This window comes from Schistocerca piceifrons, chromosome 9 (genome assembly GCF_021461385.2).
Source record: "Schistocerca piceifrons isolate TAMUIC-IGC-003096 chromosome 9, iqSchPice1.1, whole genome shotgun sequence".
Taxonomy (NCBI): domain Eukaryota; kingdom Metazoa; phylum Arthropoda; class Insecta; order Orthoptera; family Acrididae; genus Schistocerca; species Schistocerca piceifrons.
This window is the reverse complement of record NC_060146.1, coordinates 220,240,718-220,260,178: the sequence shown is the minus strand read 5'-3', so window position 1 is coordinate 220,260,178 and position 19,461 is coordinate 220,240,718. Positions and strand designations below refer to the sequence as shown.

Below are 19,461 nucleotides of genomic sequence, written 5' to 3'. Positions count from 1 at the left end.
AAATTGGATGAAAACAAAAAAGAAATGGAACGAATGCTTGCAAAAAATTCATCGAGAGAAACTGTCACCTCACATAAAGAACTTTAAACCAAAAAGAAAAGGTGATCATTCGAGACTGAGAAAAAGATGGAAACTATGAGACACGACAATTGGCCTAATTAAGAAATTGCAGAGAAAGGAGATGTGGCCGCTACATGGACGACATTCTTTCCTGTTATTACATTTGAAATGCCTCCACTTCCTTCTGCCCTGGATTTTTCCATGTTCCGCTTGTCACTTCCATGCAGTAATCTTCTTCAGGTGACAGAATTATTTGACTAAGTTCACTTCTCTGTCATAGCGCCTTGTTACATACGTCTTTGCTTTATTTATCCTTCAGCCGTAATCTGTGCTGTCTGTCTGTCGGTTTCAAGACGTTGCACAAGTCTACTTAATCTCTGGCATCACAGACTACGCCATCCAAAAACGTTAACGTTGGTATCTGTGTTCTTCTAGTACAATTTAATGTCACGAGGCTGCAACTCATAGCCTCGTTGAGAAATTAAAACTGTGTACGGTAACAGATTTTGATCCCTCTTACTGTCTGTCCTGTAGGGTTCTGTGTTTGACTTCTCTGCCATTAAATGTGGTCTCCAACAGAAGACGAATTTTCGTAATTGCTCTCCGCATCGGCGGAGTTATATACTAGGAGTTCGATTGAATGTTATTCTAAACTCTGAGGGGGAAAAAAATTGGAAAAAAAGGCGAATCACGATGGAATTATCCAAATGGGACGGAAATCGGCAGGTGTGATGTACATATACAAATGATTAGAATTTCAGAAGAATTGGATGAGTTGTTCGAGAGAAACAATCTCATCAAACGGAGCAAGTCAGTAGCGATAGGGTTCACCCCTGGCCCTTATTCAAGCAATTGTTCGGCTTGGCACTGATTGGTACCGACTCCTCTGAGTCTAAACACTAAACTCCCCAGACATGAACATTACTGTTGCTCGGTGTGCCAAATTATGTCTGACTGGCGCGTTAGATTGTCAAAATTTCCGTGTTGGTTGGAGGGCTCAGCCCATAAAGCTGTAAATGTTTTCAATTGGGAGACATCCGTTTGGTAAACACGAAGACAAGCAGTAGAAAGTCTCGGCTTATGCGGGCAGCCATTATCTTGTCGAAGTGTAAACTGAGGCTGGCAACATAACGGGGCGTAGAGTATCGTCGACGTACCGCTGTGCTGTAAGGGCACCACGGATGACGACCAAAGGAGTCCTACTGTGAAATGAGACGACACCGCGCCGCAGAACTGCTGGTTGTCAAGCCATATGCTGGGCGACAGTCAAGTTATGTCCCACTGGGGTCCAGTGTTTCTCCAGGCACGTCTTAGGCCTGTAACCTCATTGGCTGGAGCAGAGCCCTGATGGCGAGCGAGACGTGTCTGGAGACGCCCTGGACAGTGGTGGAATACCAATGTGACAGTCGCCCACCATACGTCCCAACAACCAGGAGTGATGGTCAGGGGCCCATTTCATTTTATAGCAGGATCCATTTGGTTGTCATCCACGGTACCCTTACACCACCACCACCACCACCACCACCACCACCACCACACTGATATGTGGACTGTATTGTACATCCTGTTTTGTTGTCCTTCATGGCAAACCATCTTGCCCTCATAGTTTAGCAAGATAATGCCGACCCGCACACGGCATGAGTTTGTACTCCTTTGGAGAGCAATGTATCCAGACCTCTTCCCATTTGAGAACGTTTGGAGCCAAATGTGTGCCGACGCATTACTGAGTTGCTCGATTTGTGAATCCCTTTCTATTGAGTAAATCATCCAATTTTCATGAAATTGTAATCACTTCTTTGCACCCACTTTAGAACTAGGTAACACTGAGACAAGGGATTCTTCCAAAATCAAGTAACGAAGTCCAAAGGCAGACAGTTCAAAAACTAGTAGATGTTTACTTCAGTGCCACCGTCCACTCTGACCTGTCAGATCAGAGAGAGCTGTTGGTGTCAGTATCCTACTACGACAACTATTCCGGGAGGGTCGGCAGTGAGCTGCTGAGTGTATCGCTCTGCAGGCTTCGCTTTCGCCAATGTGGAGGCGGCGGCCGAGTTCGAGGAGCAGCGGGCGCGCTTCTTCGGCGAGTACGAGCGCGTCGACGACTACCTGGAGATGCGGGAGGGGCTCGACGTGGCGCACTTCCGCGACGAGCAGCTGACGGTGGCGCCCGGCGTCGGCGCCTCCCTCTACAGCCCCACCGTCTTCTGGGTGTGCTCGCTGCTGCTGCTGTCCTGGCCGCTGCGCCTGCTGCTGCAGTGCCGCACCGCCTACCTCCACTACCAGGTAGGGTAGGCCGAGCCAGTAGTAAGTGTGCTGTTTGCTGCAGTGCCGCACTGCCTACCTTCACTACCAGTTAGGCTAGGCACATACAGTTGTAAGTATGCTGTCTGCTGCACTGCCACACTGTAGAATGCTGCCCGCTGCAATGCTGCACTACCTACCTCGACCACCAGGTAGCGTGGGCCAAGACAGCATATGCTGTTTGCTGCAGTGCTATGCTGCCTACCCAGATTACCAAGTACGGTGGACCGAGTCAGTAGCATGCTGTATCCTGTAGGGGCACACTGCATACCTCCACTACCAGGTAGAGTAGGAGGAGCCAGTAGTTTGCTGTTTGCGGCAGTGCCACGCCACCTACCTCCACTACCAGGTAGTCTGCTGTAGCAGTGTCATCATGTTCAATGTGCCTACATTTCTGAAGAGTTCCTGCATCACTATCACAGGTTAAACATCTGCCCACGTGCTTTTAAGCGCACGTTCTGCAAGGCAGCAGTAAACTAGACGTCGTCGTGCCATTCGCCTACTCCTACAACTCTATGGAGCCAAGGAAAGTCCCAACGTCAGCTGCACTCCTTGCCCAGAGTTGGATTCAGCGTGAGTGGGCAGCAGCACGGGAGACACGGCGAGACCTGGCGAACAACTCAGGTCCAACGTGCTGCTTCCATTGCTGTACAGAGTGTCCCAATTTCTCGTGACTGCCAGAAACAACTTTCTCCCCAGAAGCAAATTTTAAAATGTATGCCAGGGCAATATCAACCAGCAAAACTGACTTTGTCGCTCGCTACCAAGATACCAACTGCAGGGCATCCTTTTTAAATAGCACCCAGAGTTTATCCGTTAATACACATCCACTTGCCAAGACTTCTTCAAAAACTTGTAACAGCTCACCATTCTGGTAAACATGAGGTCATTAACGACACAACACAAAACCCACATTGACTCTCGTGTGACAGAGCAGAGCGCAGTCGCCCACCGTAATGCAGCTCGTCCACTTGCTCGAGCCGACAGTAAACAAACACACGGAAGATGCACCTTGGTCATTCAGTCAATCGTCTTCAGTCGAAGGTTTCTGTCAGTGCAACGTGCACCAATGAAAAGAAGATCGAATAATTTCTGTCTGGAATCCCAATGAGTGGAAGAAAATTGCCTTCAGCAGTCAGTCCCACTATGGATTGTGCCCCGAAGACCAGCGAACACGTGTCTGCAGATGCCCCGGACAGTGGTGGGCTACCAGTCTGACTGGCGGCCTCTGTCTGGCTCGACAACAGCGAGTAATGGTCCGGGGTTCACCTCTGTTCACAGCAGGATTCCTTTAGTTGTCACCCGCGGTACTCTCACAGCACAACGGGACGCCGACGATGTCCCACGCCCTCTTTTCTTCCTTTAATGACAAGCCTTCCTGGGCTTGAACTGCTGCTAGATAATGTCTGCTCGTACAGGGGCGAGAGTTTCTACTGCTCGAACTCTAGCTTGGTCAGAAAACTCGCCGAATCTACCCACATTTGGAGCACTATGTGCAAGGCCCTCCAACCGGCACGTTATTGCATGATCTAAAGCGGTAATTCGACAGAATTTGGCTCGATGTCCCTCATGATGGCATCCAACAACTCTGTCACTTAATGCCACGCCCTACAACTGCTTGCGTAAGTGCCAGAGACGGAACATCGCATTACTGACTTGATGAATTGGTGACGCTGTTTCTCTCGAAAAAATATTCCACTTTTCCTTAAATTTCAATCATTTGTTTTTCTGTATATATGCGTTACATCTACAGATTTCCGCCCCATTCCGATAATTCCTTCCCAGTGCTCTGTCTCTCTATTTTCCTTTTTTTTTTTTTCTTAGAGAGTATATCTGGAAATCTACCAATCCATGAATCCATAACAGTCAGAATCGCTGACGAACTGCGTTGCAAATGTGACCCAAGACGTCATTAAGGGCGTAGACAAGGGTGACGTCGAATTTTGAAATCGATATTCATTATTCTGTTTTCAATAAAATAACAAACAAATGAGGAAACTGACTTTAGACCTCTACTGTACATCCTTAAGATTGTACTGTGTTACTTTTTAACTAAGAAACTGGCACCCAGAGGACACTACAGCACATCCATGAACGGGAGGGCATTTGAACGCCACAATTTTGAACCAAGAACATAATATCAAAAGCTGCTTCGAAAGTAATAGCGTTGTTTAATGTACGACAAATACATATTTAAAAAAATTGTTTTCACAAAATGGCGGCACCCTGAAATAAGTCAATTTTTTCGACAAACAATAAGAATGTACACCTAAATTTTAAGGTAAAACATATCAAAAACCCTATGTACTTCAGCAGAAAAACGGCGACTCACTCGACACAAAGAGCTATATTGCAATTGCACTTATATACACTACGTGATCAAAAGTATCCGCACGCCCTCAAAAACATGCCTTTTCATATTAGGTGCATTGTCCTGCCACCTACTCCATATCAGCGACCTCAGTAGTCACTAGACATCGTGAGAGAGCAGAATGGGGCGCTCCGCGGAACTCACGTTCTTCGAACGTGGTCAGGTGACTGGGTGTCATTTATGTCATACGTCTATGTGTGAGGTTTCCACACTCCTAGACATCCCTAGGTTTACTGTTTCCGATGTGATAGCGAAGTGGAAACGTGAAGGGACACGTACAGCACAAAAGCGTAGAGGCCGACCTGGTCTGTTGACAGAGACACCGCCGACAGTTGAAGAGGGTCGTAATGTGTAACAGGCAGACGACTGTCCAGACCATCACACAGGAATTCCAAACTGCATCAGGATCCACTGCAAGTACTATGACAGCTAGGCGGGAGGTGAGAAAACTTGGATTTCATGGTCGAGCGGCTGCTGAAAAGCCGCACATCACGGCCGTAAATGCCTACCGACGTCTCGCTTGGTGTAAGGAGCGTAAATAATGGACGATTGAACAGTGGAAAATATGTTGTGCGGAGTGACGAATCACGGTACACTATGTAGCGATCCGATGGTAGATTGTGGGTATGGCGAATGACCAGTGAAAGTGATCTGCTAGTGTGTGTAGTGCCAAATGTAAATATCGAAGGCGGTAGTGTTATGGTGTGATCGTGTTTTTCCTGGAGGGGCGTGCATGTTGTTCTTTTTGCATGTCACTATCACAGCACAAGCCTACACTGATGTTTTAAGCACCTTCTTGCTTCCCACCGTTGAAGAGCAATTGGGGGATGGCGATTGCATCTTTCAACACGATGGAGCACCAGTTCATAATGCACGGCTTGTGACAGAGTGGTTACACGACAATAACATCGCTGTAATGGACTGGCCTGTTCAGAGTCCTGACCTGAATCCTATAGAATACCCTTGGGATGTTTTGGAACGCCGACTTCGTGCCAGGCCTCACCGACCGACATCGATACCTCTCCTCAGTGCAGCACTCTGTGAAGAATGGGCTGCCATTCAACAAGAAACCTTCCAGCTCCTGGCTGAACGTATGCATGCGAGAGTGGAAGCTGTCATTAAGACTAAGAATGGGCCAACACCATACTGAATTCCAGCATTACCGATGGAGGGCGCCACGAACTTGTAAGTCATTTTCAGCCAGGTGTCCGGATGCTTTGAGTAGTAGTTCTCGCAACTTGATAAATGTTTTTTTTAATAAAAAAACAAGTGTTTAAAGTTTCAAGTTGTATTTTTTAAAGTTGAAACTGAACAAACCATTGATCGGCATTGTCAGAACTGAACAGTCGGCGTTTCTTTCGCCGATGTCGAAACACTGTCACTCTGACGAAATTATGTCGACTGACAGACTACCGCTTGCCAAACGATGCGTTTTTGCACTACTGTGGTTACTTAATACACTTTTTCTATTCGTATAAATACATTTATCTGTCATTTTCCAGCAAACACGTTTTACTTCGTGTAGAAAATAAGCGATATGACGAGTTAAGCAGACGCGACATAAGCAAGTGCTTTCAAACTGATTGGTTAAAATAGTTGAGAATACTGAATGAGAGGCTCCATATGGTTCCCAAGTTGTGGAGCGACCGTAAACCATAAAATTACGAAATAAGCAGCAACCAGTCGCAAGATCATGTTTTCTTTATTTAATTTTGCATATCGATTTCAACTGATTAACAGCCATCATCGGTGCTACAAATACAAGAATAAAAATAATCAATAACAGTAACCAAATGAATAAATGTACATAAAGCATAATTAAATGTATATAGACGCATTAAACCATTTAAAATGCACATACAAATTTACCTTTCAACGTGTGTGTTCCCTGAGTAATAAAACTGTCTTAAACAGACGATTGGTAGGACATGTTCTGAGGCATCAAGGGATCACCAATTTAGTGTTGGAGGGCAGCGTGGAGGGTAAAAATCGTAGAGGGAGACCAAGAGATGAATACACTAAACAGATTCAGAAGGATGTAGGTTGCAGTAGGTATTGGGAGATGAAGAAGCTTGCACGGGATAGAGTAGCATGGAGAGCTGCATCAAACCAGTCTCAGGACTGAAGACCACAACAACAACAACAAACAGACGTCAAGCATGGAGTGATACATAGAGAATTGACTATGACAACGAGAAACCAAAAGGGGGCGCTGCAAAGCAAACCCGCCCTCTATGCAAAAAATATAGCTAAAATAAAGGTGAGAAGATGAAATGCCATACAAAGTCCGGTAAAATATAATGAAAAAAATACTGAAAAATTTACAAAAATGGATACATTGGCAAAGATTTTGTCAATCACATAGTACAGTTATATACGCCAAAAAGCGATTGTACAAATAAGTAAAAATAGGTACAAACATAGGTGAGAAGCACACCATATATAAAAATTATAAAAACTTTTTAAAAAAATTTTAAAAATTTTTTTCAAGAAAAGGCGCTACAGTCTGGAACCGAGCGACCGTTACTGTCGCAGGTTCGAATCCTGCCTCGGGGGTGGATGTGTGTGATGTCCTTAGGTTAGTTAGGTTTAAGTAGTTCTAAGTTCTAGGGGACTGATGACCTCAGAAGTTAAGTCCCATAGTGCTCAGAGACATTTGAACCAATTTGGACACACAGTCAACATGGGTTTCACAGGCAAGGTGATTTCTAAACCCAACTAGCTCTTTATTCATATGAAATGTTGAGGCCTTTTGACAAGGGATTTCAGATCGATGCCGTATTTCTAGATTTCCAGAAGGCTTTTGACACTTTACCACACAGACGGCTTTACTGAAATTGAGATCTTATGGAATATCAAATGGCTCTGAGCACTATGGGACTTAACTACTAAGGTCATCAGTCCCCTAGAACTTAGAACTACTTAAACCTAACTAACCTAAGAACATCACACACATCCATGCTCGAGGCAGGATTCGAACCTGCGACCGTAGCGGCCGTCTTATGGAATATCGTCTCAGTTATGTGACTGGATCTGTGATTTCCTGTCAGAGAGGTCACCGTTCGTAGTAACTGATAGAAAGTCATCGAGTAAAACAGAAGTGATTTCAGGCGTTCCCCAAGGTAGTGTTCCTTATCAATACAAACGATTTAGGAGGCAATCTGAGCAGCCGTCTTCGGTTGTTTGCAGATGACGCTGTCGTTTATAGACTAATAAAATCACCAAAAGATCAAAACAAACTGCAAAACGATTTATAAAAGACCCTAAATAACGAAAGTGGGGGGTGATCCACATCAGTGCTAAAAGGAACTCGTCGAACTTCAGTTACACGATAAATCAGTCTAATCTAAAAGCCGTAAATTCAACTAAATACCAAAGTATTACAATTACAAACAACTTAAATTCGAAGGCACACAGAAAATGTTGTGGGGAAGGCTAACCAAAGACTGCGTTTTACTGGCAGGACACTTAGAAAATGTAACAGACCTACTAAGGAGACTTCCTGCACTTCGCTTGTCCGTCCTCTTTTAGAATACTGCTGCGCGGTGTGGGATCCTTACCATATAGGACTGATGGAGTACATCGATAAAGTTCAAAGAAAGGCACCACGTTTTGTATTACCGCGAAATGTGGAAGAGAGTATCACAGAAATAACACAGGACTTGGGCTGGACATCATTAAAAGAAAGGCGTTTTTCGTTGCGACGGAATCTTCTCACGAAATTCCAATCACCAACTTTCTCTTCCGAATGAGAAAATATTTTGTTGACACCGGCCTACATAGGGAGGAACGATCACCACGATAAAATAAGGGAAATCAGAGCTCGTACGGAAAGATATGGGTGTCCGTTTTTTTCCGCGCGCTATACGAGATTGGAATAATAGAGAATTGTGAAGCAGCACTACAGGCCTGACAACGACGGGGCGTGCTGTGAATGACGTCATCAGTCTCATGTGGAGGCAGTAGCGCCCACTCATCCTCCAAAGCCGTTCGCTAGTCTGGTTGGTGCATGCTGACGTCACGCAACCCGTCTTCGTAGTTATCCCTTACAGCTCTATGGGATTTAAACCGGGAGAGCGAACAGGCCGAGTCACGCGTTCGCTATCTGCCATTTCGAAGAAATATCAACCACTCACGCTCTATGAGGTCGAGCACTATTGTCGAACTGTACGAAGTCTGCCGGTCGGGGTGGCCGAGCGGTTGTAGGCGCTACAGTCTGGAACCGCGCGACCGCTACGTTCGCAGGTTCGAATCGTACCTCTGGCATGGATGTGTGCCATGTCCTTAGGTTAGTTAGGTTTAAGTAGTTCTAAGTTCTAGGGGACTGATGACCACAGCAAAAAAATGGTTCAAATGGCTCTGAGCACTATGGGACTCAACTGCTGTGGTCATAAGTCCCCTAGAACTTAGAACTACTTAAACCAACTAACCTAAGGACAGCACACAACACCCAGCCATCACGAGGCAGAGAAAATCCCTGACCCCGCCGGGAATCGAACCCGGGAACCCGGGCGTGGGAAGCGAGAACGCTACCGCACGACCACGAGATGCGGGTGATGACCACAGCAGTTAGGTCCCACAGTGCTCAGAGCCATTTGTACAAAGTCTCGCAAAAATCGTACATGAGGTCCCAAGACATGGTCAATGTACCGGACAGCGGCTATACCTTTCCGATTCATCCGTACAATTTCATGAAGAGGTCTTCGACTGGTCAACATAGTCGCTGCTCACACCATTAGGGATCCTCGTCGATATCGGTCTCTTTACACAGTGTTTGCGTTCCCTCCAGATGCGAATCCGTCGAGAATCACATTCCAGACCAAATCGTGTCTCATCTGTGGGAAGAACATTGGCCTACAGTTCGGCAGCCGATGTGGCATTGGCTGCACTCTGGATGTCCCCTTCAGCGAAGACGCGTCAGAGGTAGACATACAGCAGGTCTCCGACAGTAAAAGCCACTCTGCCGAAACATTTTGCCTCGCTGCATCACGTCCAGTGGGTGCTGCGTGGTCAGAGGCCAGTTGCCGTGCAGTACTAAGGTGGCACCGTCGTGTCCTTAACGGCCGAATAACGGTCCACTCTTTGTGTTGTCACACGTGGACAGTCCTGCCCTGGTCTTTTGGGATACAGTTTCTGTCTCTACAAACTATCGTCACATCGGAGAAACTACAGGACGATTCCCTTTAAGCCATCGGGCCACATCAGCTTGTGACTGTCCTGCTTCCGTTCTTTCTAAGGCCCTCCACTGCACGTGGTGTGAGGCAACCGGACAAATACTATCCTGTTTCGTGGGTGCCCCGACGTCATCGCTGGCGTGGTTTTCCGTTGACCGGAATGCCACTTTCCGTGCGGAACGCTGTCGTACAGACATCTGTTTGAGAGTTTATAAGATTATGTCGGTACTTCGACGCAAGACGGGGAAAAAGTGGTCTGTTCATTTAATTCTGGACACCAGTGTATTAAGTAATAGAACCCAGTACGTTGTCCTCGATGGTGAGTGTTCATCGGAGGTGAGGGTATCATCTGGAGTGCCCCAGGGAAGTGTGGTAGCTCCGCCGTTGTTTTCTATCTACACTGTTTGCTGATGATGCTGTGGTGTACGGGAAGGTGTCGTCGTTGAGTGACTGTAGTAGGATACAAGATGACTTGGACAGGATTTGTGATTGGTGTAAAGAATGGCAGCTAACTCTAAATATAGATAAATGTAAATTAATGCAGATGAATAGGAAATGTTTGAATACTCTATTAGTAGTGTAACGCTAGACACAGTCACGTCCATTAAATATTTGGGCGTAACATTGCAGAGCGATATGATATGGGACAAGCATGTAATGGCAGATGTGGGGAAGGCGGATAGTCGTCTTCGGTTCATTGGTAGAATTTTGGGAAGATGTGGTTCATTTGTAAAGGAGACCGCTTATAAAACACTAATACAACCTATTCTTGAGTACTGCTCGAGCGTTTGGGATCCATATCAGGTAGGATTGAGGGAGGACATAGAAGCAATTCAGAGACGGGCTGCTAGGTTTGTTACTGGTAGGTTTGATCATCACGCGAGTGTTTCGGAAATGCTTCAGGAGCTCGGGTGGGAGTCTCTAGAGGAAAGGAGGCGCTCTTTTCGTGAATCGCTACTGAGGAAATTTAGAGAACCAGCATTTGAGGGGAGAAGATGCTAGTTGTGCTACGAGGTACCCTCCGCCACGCACCGTATGGTGGATTGTGGAGTATATATGTAGATGTAGAACTCCCTGCTCCCGTAACAACATATTTTAACATTTATGACACACTTAAAATCAATTAATCTTAAAATTAGACTCCATAAGGAACATTTTAAGCCGATAAAAGAATTCCACCCCGGTGAACCCCTTTATGCAGGTGCTCACGACGTTTTTCCTCAACAGTGCAAGTGCAGCAGTCTGAGGCGACTGTATTCGTGTTGACAGGACGCTTGACGCAGCTGGGTGGGCGTAGCCGCGCCGCTGCGGAGGCCGCACGGATCCTCCCGGCAAGTGTTTGCGTCGTCCCCTCCCTCCTACCCTCCAGCCTGCAGCCGGCCAGCCAGCCTCCCAAAGCACTCGCGCCACTGCCAGCTCTGCAAACACGGGCTCCATTTTCACTGTGCGGCAGCCGGGGCCGGCAATCGCCTGTGTGTGTGTGTGTGTGTGTGTGTGTGTGTGTGTGTGTGTGTTTGTTTGGCACTGAATGTCGGCCTGGCCGGCGACATCTCCGGGCTGTTGACAGGAAAGGCGGGAGCCACACGTGTTTGCGCGCCTCGTCGTCCCTATATCTCTCGCTCACCGACATCCCTCCACGGTACTAAATCACCTCCCGCAACATTCTCTCACACACGCGGCTTGGGCCAGACTCAAAGCTTACCTAATGTGACCTGTTTCTGATTGAATTTTCTGATGCTGAGAAATTAGAGGGAGTGGGAGCGATCTCGTTTACTTGGTAAAAACTTACTGAAGCCAACATCGCACAAGGCCATGCGCACAAGATGCTTCTTGGGTTCAAATGTTTTACTTATGACAAACCTTCACATTATGTGCTATATGTTATCTACATGACGGGGTGAGATCGAACACAAAACGAACCTGCCGGCCGGAGTGGCCGAGTTATTCTGGGCGCTACAGTCTGGAACCGCACGACCGCTGCGGTCGCAGGTTCGAATCCTGCCTCGGGCATGGATGTGTGTGATGTCCTTAGGTTAGTTAGGTTTAACTAGTTCTAAGTTCTAGGGAACTGATAACCTCAGCAGTTAAGTCCCATCGTGCTCAGAGCCATTTGAACAAAATGAACCCAATTTATAACATAAAATTTTGAAAACCTGAATATGATAGCAAAGTCTGTCAAAAGTGGTTATTTATAGAATGAGATTTTCACGCTACAGTGGAGTGTGCGCTGATATGAAACTTCCTGGCAGATTAAAACTGTGTGCCTGACCAAGGCTCGAACTCGGGACCTTTCCCTTTCGCGGGCAAGTGCTCTACCATCATTTTTTTTGTTTTTGTTTTTTTAAATCCCATTTTGTTCGCTTTTAGTTCGTGGCATCTGCTCGGGGTGGACGTCGTAAGACATCCTTTTAAGTTCGTTGTTGATCGATTAAATCAGTTTTTTTTATTACAGAGGGCAGCTAACACTCTGACCGAACACGCTGATCTACCGTGCCGGCAACATCATCTGACCTACCCAAGCACGACTCACGCCCCGTCCTCACAGCTTTACTTCCGCCAGTTTGGAAGGTAGGAGACGAGGTACTGGCGGAAGTAAAGGTATGAGGACGGGCCGTGAGTCGTGCTCGGGTAGCTCAGTTGGTAGAGCACTTGCCCGCAAAAGGCAAAGGTCCCGAGTTCGAGTCTCGGTCCGGCACACAGTTTTATTCTGCCAGAAAGTTTGATTATTCAAAAATAAAGAAATATTTATACGATCTTGGCCTTAGACAGTTTTTACCAAGTAACCTTTTCTTCTTCTAAATGGAGCAATGCTAATTTTTGCCCCTGCAATACCAGACCCAATGTGAAAAATTCAGCGATTCAAGTCTCTTGTAGATGTAACGAAAACTCACGAAAACACTTAGCCGGCCGGGGTGGCCGAGCGGTTCTAGGCGCTACGGTCTGGAACCGTGCGACCGCTACGGTCGCAAGTTCGAATCCTGCCTCGGTCATGGATGTGTGTGACGTCCATAGGTTATTAGGTTTAAGTAGTTCTAAGTTCTAGGGGACTGATGACCTCAGCAGTTAAGTCCCATAGTGCTCAGAGCCACGAAAACACTTTGATCGTGGGCACACTTTTTGGCTCTGAATGGGCCTCCGTCCGGAACTTAACGACTCTCTCCGTGGAAACTATCGCCGCCAGATTAAGACCCACTGAAATGCTGGAGGTTGGAGTTTACAAAGATTTAAGCATGATTCGTAATAAAGAAAATGTGACACTGCGGGAGAGTCATTTAGCCGGCATTAAGCTAAGATAATTAATATTTTTGTTTCACCTACAATGTGCGACAAATGATCGGATATCTGCGAGAACATGTAAAAACATTTTCATCACTTTGAAAGATGAGCCCCGGCAGAAGGTTGTAAGAGATTGATGGTACTCGTGGGTTGTGAAGTTGGAAATGTACAACGCGAGGTACTTCTCGCAATGACTATGAGTCTCTCTCTCTCTCTCTCTCTCTCTCTCTCTCTCTCTCTCTCTCTCTCTCTCTCTCTCTCTCGACGTCTTCTAATGATGATGATTATATCCCCTTCGGTGCAGAAGAAATGACACTGCAACTGCTCTGATCTTAGGAAAATGACAATCTACTTCTTAGTAAAGACCACACACATGCGGACACACACACACACACCTTAATACTTAACATAAATATTTAGTTATGTTACCACGACATCCGCGAAATGTAGAAGAGATTGACCTCATTTACAAATATACCATCACACCAACAGCTTGTTCCCCCTGTCAGCTTGAAGCTACATGTACACCAACTAGTGGTGTAAATTGTACATCTACCAGCATATTTTAAAGCATTAACCAAAGAATTACCCCACCCTTGAGGCAGTAATTACAGATATAATCTTAAGAACCCCCTGTACTGGAAAGTTTGCTCTCATAAAATCACTCCTTCCACGCTCTCACTTTCTTATTCTTCTCCTCGCTCTGCCACCAGTCTTTGATTCCGATCTCTGCATCCCAACCAAAATTGTTATTTAAGTATAATTTTATCACTGTAGCCGACATAACTATTGTACTTAAAGATTGCAACATATCACCTGATTATATAAACGAGTAGGAATTTTAAGCTGTATAAACTTGTCGAAACTGGATTTAGATACCACCTGAAATATTTGCTTCAACGCATGTATTCAGCACCTTAAAACAAAACAAAAAAAAAAAAACTCCAAAGTCCTTTAAAAGTTATTCTGTAATAATGTTGTTGTGATGCATACTCTTTGTACTTGGGGATAATGTTTCTCTTCTGTTATATGATCCTTGCACGTAATAATTATCAGACGTCATATTTGTTTACAAAATATGACAGTATACATGTGTACGACAGTGAAAGGAACCTGTTACCACTGAAGGTACTATATTTTACTTATTTTATTTTTACCGTTAGGTATATATTTAGTTTTTTGTGAAAGAAACACAAAACGATGTTCTGAAATAGAGTTTTGTTTTTCCGCGAGACAGTGCCAAAAGTTCCTCCAAAACAAGGTAACACAAAACACATACATGTCGTACTGACAAATGTAAATCCACCTGATGATGGAGGTTTAAACCTTTGAAACGCGTCGTGGAGATAAATAAACAGAGACTGGTAACGGTAGACTTGTTGTTTCGTTTGATGTCAACAACAGTGACGGTAAAGTCTTCCCATTTTAAGACCACCTCAGTACTATTTAAGCGACAAGTTGTTTCATTGCGTGCTGTTAGTCCTGCCACAGCATAGTTTCTACTGAATGTTTACACTTAGTGATTACACAGTCTGTTGTGTGTGCAAAGTGCTAAGACACAGCTTCAATAAAGCGCGATATCATTTTATCGTAAGTATTCTGAGCAGCGAATCAAGTTATCACATTACCGCTCATTACTGTAAGCAAAACGCGACCGCAAGTGAGTACGTCCGCCACCCACGCGCGACCGTTCAGTCTGTCAGCCGCCACACAGCACCGACGCCACCCGCGCAGCCGTACTCGACCGCGTTTTGTACCAGACTCTGACCAGCAATGACAGCGCAGGTGCTGTCTCGACCCGTTCGGGTGATCAGGGGACAGTTAGCGACTCGCTGCCTCACAAGGATCGGCATCTCTCGCCCGAGAGAGAGCGACCGCGCTGCCGCCACGTGGACTGCGACGTAATCATCCGCCACCACGACGTCGCCAACGCGTAATGGGCTCTCCGTCAGTGGGGCTCGCTAAATACTGCACAATTTCACGGATACCCGCTTGCCATAAATGTTGCAATCTGATGTCTGTAAGGAATATTTGTTAACGACAAAACTTTTAGAATTTTCCTGATAAAATGTTCTTTTTTTAAGTGATAAATTCTTTCTTCCATATTTTTAAAATCGGCTGCAAAATCATGCACTGCAATAATAAAGTAAATAAATGAACCCAAAGACTGAACAATAAACAGTGGAGACTAGTATATTGGAAAACCGCCTCAGTTGCGAAAAATTTTCTGGTCTGTACCCAGGTTTCGGCTACAATCATCTAGCCTTCTTCAGAAGCATAAAATTACTATAACATGCCAGAGTAAGGCACAGTCAACATTAAAAAATTAAAACCTATTTTACAGTTTTTTAATGTTGACTGTGCCTCACTCTGGCATGTTGTAGTAATTTTATGCTCCTGAAGAAGGCTACATTATTCTAGCCGAAACCTGGGTAAAGACCAGAAAATTTTTCGTAACTGAGGATGATTTTTCAATATATTAGTCTATCACAGTTGCTGACGGGGTTGCAATATTCTAAAAATTCTTACAGTGGAGACTATTTGCTGACAATTCTATTGGTCAATTTTTTAATAACTGTGTTCAAAGTGTGAACTATTTGCATTGCAACACTCACAGGCGGTCCACTTACTCTCACAGATAAGTACACATGGGCCAGAGATGAATCACCAATAGCCGTGGAATGCGGCATCTCTGGTGTCTGTAGACATATCAGTGTGCCCGCAGAATCCGTTTGTGTAAGAGCAGTTATTTTGTTTCGTAATAAAAATGATAAGCGTGATAATAGAGCGAATAATTGTTAAGTTTCACATGAAACTTGGAAAAACTGCAACAAAAACCGATCTTTTACTACTAAAAAGTGTATGGTGAAGATTGATTATCACGTAGTCGAGTCGTTCAAGAGTTTCCAACAAGGCGGAGAAGACGTTCAAGATGACTCAGGCCCCGGACGCCCTTCGACGTCAAGAACTGGTGAAAATATCGCAAAAGTTTATAATATCATTCGATGTGACCGTCGGTTGAGTATTCGATCTATTGCTGTAACTGTAGAAATACACGAAGCATACGTAAGGAAGATTTTACACAATCATTGAGAAGATTGGTTCAAATGGCTCTGAGCGCTATGGGACAACATCTGTGGTCATCAGTCCCCTAGAACTTAGAACTACTTAAACCTAACTAACCCAAGGACATCACACACATCCATGCCCGAGGCAGGATTCGAACCTGCGACACTAACAGTCGCGCGGCTCCGGAATAAAGTGCCTAGAACCGCTCGGCCACAGAGGCCGGCTAATCAGAAGAGTCCGTGAGAAAATAATAAAGAAGAGGATCCGAACTGTGGAGCACCAAGTCATGGGTTCTGCATCTAGACAACACACCGGCTCATACTGCAATTGTGTGTTAAGAGGTTTAAAGCGAAGAATTTTAGTATTGGCCACACACATTGTTCACCTGGTCTAACACTATGTAAATGATCTGTTGCGCAAGGTCAAATCTGTACTAAGGAACAAGATTTGAGCACGTTGGAGCAGTAAAAGAGAAAGCGGCACGTGTCATCAAGGAGCTCACAAAGGAAGACTTCAAGCACTGCTCCCATGAATGGGAAATTCACATGCAGCGTTGTAGGGACAGAGGAGAAGAGGCACGGAGTATACTGAGGGTGACAGTAACTAAACATGTATCTTTTTGAAACACGACGTGTACAAACAAGACATGTTGCCTGTAATTGAAAAAGTGTCACGATGACCTCTGCAATGGCAAAAGATTGCAGACTGGTCCTCCACTGGGATCTCTAGGAAGGGACTGCCAAGGGGGAGGAGACCGTGAGACAAAAGGATTCAATAACCAACGAAAGGATAACGTTTTACGAGTCGGGGCGTAGAATGTCGGAAGTCTCAACGTGGCAGGAAAGCTAGAAAATCTGAAGAGGCGAATGCAAAGGTTCAATCTACATACAGTGAGGCTCAAAGAAGTGACATGCGAGGAAGACAAAGATTTCTAAACAGATGAGTATAGCGTTAATATCAACAGCAGCATAGAAGGATTTGTTATGAACAGCAAGTCAGGGCAGAGAGTGACTTACTGTGAACAGTCCAGTGATAGGGTTGTTGTCATCAGAATCGATAGCAACGCAGCACCGACAACGATGCCTCAGGTATGAATGTCGACGTCGCAGTACGAAAATGAAGAGACAGAAAATATATACGTATAATGGACGGTAATTCACCACGTAAAGGCAAATGAAAATGTAAAACTCCCAGTGTGTCTAGTACGCAGAACAGTTGGCTGCAGGCGATCGGCCGGCCGGAGTGGCCGAGCGGTTCTAGGCGCTACAGTCTGGAGCCGCGCGACCGCTACGGTCGCAGGTTCGAATCCTGCCTCGGGCATGGATGTGTGTGATGTCCTTAGGTTAGTTAGGGTTAAGTAGTTCAAGGTTCTAGGGGACTGATGACCTCAGATGTTGAGTCCCATAGTGCTCCGAACCATTTTGATACCAGTAGACTCGCTCTTCCTGCCAGTGCTAGACTGCTTTTCGTTTCCTCCACGCTCCGTCTGTCATGGGTTTTTTCCTGCCTAGGTAGCAGAATTCCTTAACTCTCTCTGAACAACGCTTCAATTCGTATGAAAATGTACGGAAATGGCTGGTCGAGTGGTTCGCTTCAAAAGAAGCACTGTTTCTTTTGGCGTGGCATTGACAGCCTGCTGGATAGGTGGGAGAAATGTATAAATAGCAATGGAGATTAGTTTGAATAAAAAATTGCTTGTCAGTTTCAAACAAAAGACGTGTAATTATTGCAACCAAATTCCGGTTTCGTACTTCTACACCTGGTAATTCTGTATCAGCCCGTTCTGCCGACGACTCACTTGGCACAAAAAATCTGTAGTGCAGCACGGAGCGCTTCATCAGATCAAATACAATGTAAGGAGCATTCTCTCGGCTTATTTGCAGTGCACGCAAGGTAAAAACTGAAAATAAAAACAAAATTTTCGAATGGCGACACGAGTGCAAGACTCTTGGATTACCGATCTGCACTCTTCCCACTGAGTCAAATGCTGCATGGAATCTAACATAGATTCCGTGCCCAACTCCCCTGCTAAAAATGGTAGTTTTTCTGAACGCTTGGCCATTTGGAGCTAACACTTCTCCTATTTGGCCCAGCCCTGAATATACCACAAATTCAGACGAAACCTGTGATCACAAGTAAGCGTGGTCCCATTGTACGTTTCATCTTTTCTGTCCCTTGTATCGGTAAATTCCACACAGCGCTGGTAGCTTTTCGACCCCAGTTAGCAATATGTACGATTATTGCGTTATGACGCTTGTGCACGATCTTGCGGGGAAGAGGTTGTGTAGCCCCCCGGGAGCAGCACAAACGCGGGGCCGGGTACTGACCCCTGGGGTAGTACACAGACCCCCCACAGCATCTGGAGCGGCTGGATTCCATGCTGCCTCCGGCGCTCAGCGGGGGCGACAGCCTCTAGGAGGAGGTCGTAATGAAGCAATAAACTGCTGGGTGGACAAAGGGCCGGCCGAAGCGCCAAGGGCCGCGCCTGTAGCCCAGGAGAGGTGCGGGTAGCGAGGTCCCGTCCTGCGGCAGTCGGACGCCGCCGCCGCTTTCATTTTAAACGAGTGTAGCACAGAAGACTCAGGGACCGACTGCACTCGCATGGCTGTATTCGAGGAGAAAAAATATCTGTCTGCACACTTTACTGCATAGACTTTCTCTGGGGAAACGGCGGGACGAAATCATAGCAAGTGTTTCGAACTTAGATGCAACTATCTGAGAAACGTGGATTCGCCAGGCTGAGAATATACGGCACGGTAGAAGGCATGAGTACCATTACAGATACGAGGCGCATACAGACGTAAATCTCATTAACCATGTTATGAATGCAGTTATCCTGTCATTAAGGTAGTTTGGTCGCGTCTCGGACAGTAGGTGTGTGTGATGGGCAAAAATCCGTGAAATATGAAAAAAAAAAACACTCATAGGTGAAGCTAAAAATATACGACTTACGAACGTTATCATATACATTAAAATCTTTTTATTGTTTCATTTATGACGCAATGTAATGGTGATGAGAGCCTTCATCGTGTTTCATCCTTACTGTGGTAGGCGGAAGTGAGTGACCGTGACTGGCAGATATCTGAATACAATGCGCACTGTGGAACGCTTACTTGCCCTAGAAAAAGCTATATTCTATATGAATTTTCAACTTTACAGTATTTGTGATTGTGCTCTCACTTATACAATCGTCACACAGTTCAGTCCACA

At 45.5% G+C, this 19,461-nt stretch overlaps 1 protein-coding gene and 1 non-coding gene across 2 annotated transcripts in view; both read left to right on the top strand.

Moving 5' to 3' along the window:
- Positions 1-19,461, top strand: part of LOC124716879 (transmembrane protein 151B-like) — a 250,030-nt gene that overhangs the window by 78,342 nt on the left and 152,227 nt on the right. Inside the window, exon 5 of the mRNA XM_047243431.1 lies at positions 2,078-2,343. Within this exon, the coding sequence (XP_047099387.1) occupies positions 2,078-2,343 (266 nt within the window). The remainder of the gene's footprint in view (positions 1-2,077; positions 2,344-19,461) is intronic.
- On the top strand, positions 12,528-12,602 carry Trnal-caa. The gene has a single exon. It is a non-coding gene; the product is annotated as a tRNA-Leu (tRNA).